This window comes from Chiloscyllium plagiosum, unplaced genomic scaffold, assembly GCF_004010195.1.
Source record: "Chiloscyllium plagiosum isolate BGI_BamShark_2017 unplaced genomic scaffold, ASM401019v2 scaf_6962, whole genome shotgun sequence".
Classification (NCBI taxonomy): domain Eukaryota; kingdom Metazoa; phylum Chordata; class Chondrichthyes; order Orectolobiformes; family Hemiscylliidae; genus Chiloscyllium; species Chiloscyllium plagiosum.
In genome coordinates this window covers 23,198-30,696 of record NW_025215003.1, presented here as the reverse complement: position 1 = coordinate 30,696, position 7,499 = coordinate 23,198, and the positions used below count along the sequence as shown (strand labels likewise).

The 7,499-nt window shown below is 62.3% G+C and overlaps 1 protein-coding gene across 1 annotated transcript; it reads left to right on the top strand.

Annotated features, from left to right (window-relative positions):
- Positions 1-147: 147 nt before the first annotated feature.
- On the top strand, positions 148-5,766 carry LOC122548107 (polycystic kidney disease protein 1-like 3). The gene is made up of 2 exons (XM_043686666.1): positions 148-1,528; positions 4,238-5,766. Exons 1-2 carry the CDS (start codon positions 447-449, stop codon positions 5,676-5,678), a joined length of 2,523 nt encoding a protein of 840 aa, XP_043542601.1. The 5' UTR covers positions 148-446; the 3' UTR covers positions 5,679-5,766.
- The last annotated feature ends 1,733 nt before the right edge of the window (positions 5,767-7,499 follow it).

The following is a 7,499-nucleotide window of genomic DNA, read 5'->3' as shown; positions in this document are numbered from 1 at the left end:
GACAGCGCCCACTCCCTCAGCACTGACCCTCCGACAGCGCCTGCTCCCTCAGCACTGACCCTCCGACAGCGCCTGCTCCCTCAGCGCTGACCCTCCGACAGTGCCCGCTCCCTCAGCACTGACCCTCCGACAGCGCCTGCTCCCTCAGCACTGACCCTCCGACAGCGCCCGCTCCCTCAGCACTGACCCTCTGGAATTAAAGACAGCATCAAGTGACAGAACTCCGAGCCGGTCTCGTACCAGTGGATTGGAATCGCGGCCCATAGGCCTCTGAACATTGAAGGTGTAGATTCTGCTGTGGCCCCGACACTCCCTGCTCGTCCAATCACACGCTGTGCCTCCCCGACACTCCCTGCTCGTCCAATCACACGCTGCATCGGCCCAACTCTCTCTGCTCGCCCAATCACACGGACCGTCTCCCCGACACTCCCTGCTCATCCAATCACATGCTCATTCCCCGCTCATCCAATCACACGCAGCGTCTGCCCGACTCTCCCTGCTCGGCCAATCACACGCTGCGTATCCACGACTGTCCCTGCTCGTCCAATCACAGGCTGCGTCTCCTCGACTCTCCCTGCCTGTCCAATCACAGGCTGCGCCACCCATTCTCTCCCTGCTCATCCAATCGCACGCTCATCTCCCATTCTTTCCCTGCTCACCCAATCACATCGCTGCACCTCCCCGACTCTCCCTGCTCATCCAATCACACGCTGCGTCTACCCAACTCTCCCTGCTCGTCCAATCCCACGCGTCTGCCCGACTCTCCCTGCTCGTCCAATCACACGCAGTGTCTGCCCGACTCTCCCTGCTCGTCCAATCACACCCTGCGTCTCCCCGACTCTCCCTGCTCGTCCAATCACACGCAGTGTCTGCCCGACTCTCCCTGCTCGTCCAATCACACGCTGCGTCTACCCAACTCTCCCTGCTCGTCCAATCACACTCGTCTGCCCGACTCTCCCTGCTCGTCCAATCACACGCAGTGTCTGCCCGACTCTCCCTGCTCGTCCAATCACACGCTGCGTCTCCCATTCTCTCCCTGCTCGTCCAATCACACGCTGCGTCTCCCCGACTCTCCCTGCTCGTCCAATCGCACGCTGCGTCTCCCCGACTCTCCCTGCTCATCCAATCACACGCAGCGTCTCCCCGACGCTCCCTGCTCGTCCAATCACACGCGTCTGCCAGACTCTCCCTGCTCGTCCAATCACAAGCGTCTGCCCGACTCTCCCTGCTCGTCCAATCACAAGCGTCTGCCCGACTCTCCCTGCTCGTCCAATCACACGCAGCGTCTGCCCGACTCTTCCTGCTCGTCCAATCACACGCAGCGTCTGCCCGACTCTCCCTGCTCGTCCAATCACACGCGTCTGCCCGACTCTCCCTGCTCGTCCAATCACACGCTGCGTCTGCCCGACTCTTCCTGCTCGCCCAATCACACGCTGTGTCTCCCCGACTCCCCCTGCTCGTCCAATCACACGCAGCGTCTGCCCGACTCTCCCTGCTCGTCCAATCACACGCGTCTGCCCGACTCTCCCTGCTCGTCCTGTGTCTCCCCGACTCCCCCTGCTCGTCCAATCACACGCAGCGTCTGCCCGACTCTTCCTGCTCGCCCAATCACACGCTGTGTCTCCCCGACTCCCCCTGCTCGTCCAATCACACGCAGCGTCTGCCCGACTCTTCCTGCTCGCCCAATCACACGCTGTGTCTCCCCGACTCTCCCTCCTCGTCCAATCACATGCTGCGTCTCCCCGACTCTCCCTGCTCGTCCAATCACACGCAGCGTCTGCCCGACTCTTCCTGCTCGCCCAATCACATGCTGTGTCTCCCCGACTCTTCCTGCTCACCCAATCACACGCTGCGTCTCCCCGACTCTCCCTCCTCGTCCAATCACACGCAGCGTCCCCCCGACTCCCTGCTCGTCCAATCACACGCTGCGCCTCCCCAACACTCCCTCCTCGTCCAATCACATGCTGCGTCTCCCCGACGCTCCCTGCTCGTCCAATCACAGACTGCGTCTCCCATTCTCTCCCTAGTCGCCCAAACACACGCTGCGTCTCCCATTCTCTCAATGCTCGCCCAATCACACGCTGCGTCTCCCCGACTCTCCCTGCTCGTCCAATCACACGCTGCGTCTGCCCGACTGTCCCTACTCGTCCAATCACACGCAGCGTCTCCCCGACTCTCCCTGCTCGTCCAATCACACGCAGCGTCTCCCCGACTCTCCTTGCTCGTCCAATCACAGGCTGCGTCTCCCCGACTGTCCCTGCTCGTCCAATCACAGGCTGCGTCTCCCCGACTCTCCCTACTCGTCCAATCACACGCAGCGTCTGCCCGACACTCCCTGCTCGTCCAATCGCACGCTCATCTCCCATTCTTTCCCTGCTCGCCCAAACACAACGCTGCGCCTCCCCAACTGTCCCTGCTCGTCCAATCACAGGCTGCGTCTCCCTGACTCTCCCTACTCATCCAATCACATGGACCGTCTCCCCGACACTCCCTGCTCGTCCAATCGCACGCTCATCTCCCATTCTTTCCCTGCTCGCCCAAACACAACGCTGCGCCTCCCCAACTGTCCCTGCTCGACCAATCACACGCAGCGTCTCCCCGACTCTCCCTGCTCATCCAATCACATGCTGCGTCTCCCCGACTCACCCGGCTCGTCCAATCACACGCTGGGTCTCCCATTCTCTCCCTGCTCGCCCAATCACACGCTGCGACTCCCCGACTCTCCCTGCTCGTCCAATCACACGCTGCGTCTCCCCGACTCTCCCTGCTCGCCCAATCACACGCTGCGTCTCCACGACTGTCCCTGCTCGTCCAATCACAGGCTGCGTCTCCACGACTGTCCCTGCTCATCCAATCACATGGACCGTCTCCCCGACACTCCCTGCTCGTCCAATCGCACGCTCATCTCCCATTCTTTCCCTGCTCGCCCAAACACAAAGCTGCGCCTCCCCAACTGTCCCTGCTCGACCAATCACACGCTGCGTCTCCCATCCTCTCCCTGCTCGTCCAATCACACGCTGCATCTCCCCGACTCTCCCTGGTCATCCAATCACACGCAGCGTCTCCCCGACGCGCCCTGCTCGCCCAATCACACGCTGCGTCGCCCCGACTCTCCCTGCTCGTCCAATCACACGCTGCGTCTCCCATTCTCTCCCTGCTCGCCCAATCACACGCTGCGTCGCCCCGACTCTCCCTGCTCGTCCAATCACACGCTGCGTCTCCCCGACTCTCCCTGCTCGTCCAATCACACGATGGGTCTCCCATTCTCTCCCTGCTCGCCCAATCACACGCTGCGTCTCTCCGACTATCCCTGCTCATCCAATCACACGCGTCTGCCCGACTCTCCTTGCTTGTCCAATCACACGCTGCGTCTGCCCGACTCTCCCTACTCGTCCAATCACACGCAGCGTCTGCCCGACTCTCCCTGCTCGTCCAATCACAGGCTGCGTCTCCACGACTCTCCCTGCTCATCCAATCACACGCGTCTGCCCGACTCTCCTTGCTTGTCCAATCACACGCTGCGTCTCCCCGACGCTCCCTGCTCGTCCAATCAAACGCTGCGTCTGCCCGACTCTCCCTACTCGTCCAATCACACGCAGCGTCTGCCCGACTCTCCTTGCTTGTCCAATCACAAGCTGCGTCTCCCCGACTGTCCCTGCTCGTCCAATCACACGCAGCGTCTCCCCGACTCTCCTTGCTCGTCCAATCACAGGCTGCGTCTCCACGACTCTCCCTGCTCGTCCAATCACACGCTGCGTCTCCCCGACTCTCCCTGGTCATCCAATCACACGCAGCGTCTCCCCGACTCTCCCTGATCATCCAATCACACGCAGCGTCTCCCCGACTCTCCCTGCTAGTCCAATCACACGCAGCGTCTGCCCGACTCTTCCTGCTCGCCCAATCACACGCTGCGTCTCCCCGACGCTCCCTGCTCGTCCAATCACACGCTGCGTCTGCCCGACTCTCCCTGCTCATCCAATCACATGCTGCGTCTCCCCGACTCTCCCTGCTCGTCCAATCACACGCTGGGTCTCCCATTCTCTCCCTGCTCGCCCAATCACACGCTGCGTCTCCCCGACTCTCCCTGCTCGCCCAATCACACGCTGCGTCTCCCCGACGCTCCCTGTTCGTCCAATCACACGCTGCGTCTGCCCGACTCTCCCTACTCGTCCAATCACACGCAGCGTCTGCCCGACTCTCCCTGCTCGTCCAATCACACGCGTCTGCCCGACTCTCCTTGCTCGTCCAATCACAAGCTGCGTCTCCCCGACTGTCCCTGCTCGTCCAATCACACGCAGCGTCTCCCCGACTCTCCCTGCTCATCCAATCACATGGACCGTCTCCCCGACACTCCCTGCTCGTCCAATCGCACGCTCATCTCCCATTCTTTCCCTGCTCGTCCAATCACACGCTGCGCCTCCCCAACTGTCCCTGCTCGTCCAATCACAAGCTGCGTCTCCCCGACTGTCCCTGCTCGTCCAATCACACGCAGCGTCTCCCCGACTCTCCTTGCTCGTCCAATCACAGGCTGCGTCTCCACGACTCTCCCTGCTCGTCCAATCACAGGCTGCGTCTCCCCGACTCTCCCTGCTCATCCAATCACATGGACCGTCTCCCCGACACTCCCTGCTCGTCCAATCGCACGCTCATCTCCCATTCTTTCCCTGTTCGCCCAAACACAACGCTGCGTCTCCCCAACTGTCCCTGCTCGACCAATCACACGCTGCGTCTCCCATCCTCTCCCTGCTTGTCCAATCACACGCTGCGTCTCCCCGACTCTCCCTGGTCATCCAATCACACGCAGCGTCTCCCCGACTCTCCCTGGTCATCCAATCACACGCAGCGTCTACCCAACTCTCCCTGCTAGTCCAATCACACACTGCGTCTCCCATTCTCTCCCTGCTCGCCCAATCACACGCTGCATCTCCCCGACGCTCCCTGCTCGTCCAATCACACGCTGCGTCCCCCATTCTCTCCCTGCTCGTCCAATCACACGCTGCGTCTCCCCGACTCTCCCTGCTCATCCAATCACACGCTGCGTCTCCCCGACTCTCCCTGCTCATCCAATCACATGCTGCGTCTCCCCGACTCTCCCTGCACGTCCAATCACACGCTGGGTCACCCATTCTCTCCCTGCTCGCCCAATCACACGGACCGTCTCCCCGACTCTCCCTGCTCGCCCAATCACACGCTGCGTCTCCCCGACGCTCACTGTTCGTCCAATCACACGCTGCGTCTGCCCGACTCTCCCTACTCGTCCAATCACACGCAGCGTCTCCCATTCTCTCCCTGCTCGTCCAATCACAAGCTGCGTCTCCCCGACTGTCCCTGCTCGTCCAATCACACGCAGCGTCTCCCCGACTCTCCTTGCTCGTCCAATCACAGGCTGCGTCTCCACGACTGTCCCTGCTCGTCCAATCACAGGCTGCGTCTCCCCGACACTCCCTGCTCGTCCAATCGCACGCTCATCTCCCATTCTTTCCGGCTCGCCCAATCACCTGCTGCGTCTCCCCGACTCGCCCAAACACAACGCTGCGCCTCCCCAACTGTCCCTACTCGTCCAATCATATGCTGCGTCTGCCCGACTCTCCCTGCTCGTCCAATCACACGCGTCTGCCCGACTCTCCCTGCTCGTCCAATCACACGCGTCCGCCCGACTCTCCCTGCTCGTCAAATGACACGCGTCTGCCCGACTCTCCCTGCTCGTCCAATCACACGCGTCCGCCCGACTCTCCCTGCTCGTCCAATCACACGCGTCTGCCTGACTCTCCCTGCTCGTCAATCACACGCGTCTGCCTGACTCTCCCTGCTTGCCCAATCACACACTGCGTCTGCCCGACACTCCCTGCTCGCCCAATCACAAGCTGCGTACCCCGATTCCCTGCTCGTCCAATCACATGCCGCGTCTCCCATTCTCTCCCTGCTCGCCCAATCACACGCAGCGTCTCCCCGACACTCCCTGCTCGTCCAATCACACGCTGTGTCTCTCCGACTCTTCCTGCTCGCCCAATCACACGCAGCGTCTCCCCGACACTCCCTGCTCGCCCAATCACACGCTGTGTCTCCACGACTCTCCCTGCTCGCCCAATCACACGCTGCGTCTCCCATTCTCTCCCTGCTCGCCCAATCACACGCTGCGTCTCCCCGACTCTCCCTGCTCGTCCAATCACACGCTGCGTCGCCCTGACTCTCCCTGCTCGCCCAATCACACGCTGCGTCTCCCCGACTCTCCCTGCACGTCCAATCACACGCGGCGTCTGCCCGACTCTCCCTGCTCGTCCAATCACACGCGGCGTCTGCCAGACACTCCCTGCTCGTCCAATCACACGCGGCATCTGCCAGACACTCCCTGCTCGTCCAATCACACGCTGCGTCTGCCCAACACTCCCTACTCGTCCAATCACACGCAGCGTCTCCCCGACTGTCCCTGCTCGTCCAATCACACGCTGCGTCTCCCCGACTCTCCCTGCTCATCCAATCACTTGGACCGTCTCCCCGACACTCCCTGCTCGTCCAATCGTACGCTCATCTCCCATTCTTTCCCTGCTCGCCCAAACACAACGCTGCGCCTCCCCAACTGTCCCTGCTCGACCAATCACACGCTGCGTCTCCCATCCTCTCCCTGCTCTTCCAATCACCCGCAGCGCCTGCCCGACTCTCCCTGCTCGTCCAATCACCCGCAGCGCCTGCCCGACTCGCCCTGCTCGTCCAATCACCCACAGCGTCTGCCCGACTCTCCCTGCTCGTCCAATCACACGCAGCGTCTGCCCGACTCTCCCTGCTCGTCCAATCACACGCAGCGTCTGCTCGACTCTCCCTGCTCGTCCAATCACACGCAGCGTCAGCCCGACTCTCCCTGCTCGTCCAATCACACGCAGCGTCTGCCCGACTCGCCCAGCTCGTCCAATCACACGCAGCGTCTGCCCGACTCGCCCTGCTCGCCCAATCACACGCAGCGTCTGCCCGACTCGCCCGGCTTGCCCGGCTCGCCCAATCACACGCAGCGTCTGCCCGACTCGCCCAATCACATGCAGCGTCTGCCCGACTCTCCCTGCTCGTCCAATCACACGCTGCGTCTCCCATCCTCTTCCTGCTCGTCCAATCACACGCTGCGTCTCCCATCCTCTCCCCGCTCGCCCAATCACACGCTGCGTCTCCCCGACTCTGCCCTCTCGTCCAGTCACACCCTGCGTCTGCCCCACTCTCCCTGCTCGTCCAATCACACGCAGCGTCTACACGACTCTCCCTGCTCGCCCAATCACACGCAGCGTCTGCCCGACTCTCCCTGCTCGCCCAATCACACGCAGCGTCTGCCCGACTCTCCCTGCTTGTCCAATCACACGCTCATCTCTCATTCTCTCCCTGCTCGTCCAATCACAGGCAGCGTCTGCCCGACTCTCCCTGCTCGCCCAATCACACGCAGCGTCTGCCCGACTCTCCCTGCTCGCCCAATCACACGCAGCGTCTGCCCGACTCTCCCTGCTCGCCCAATCACACGC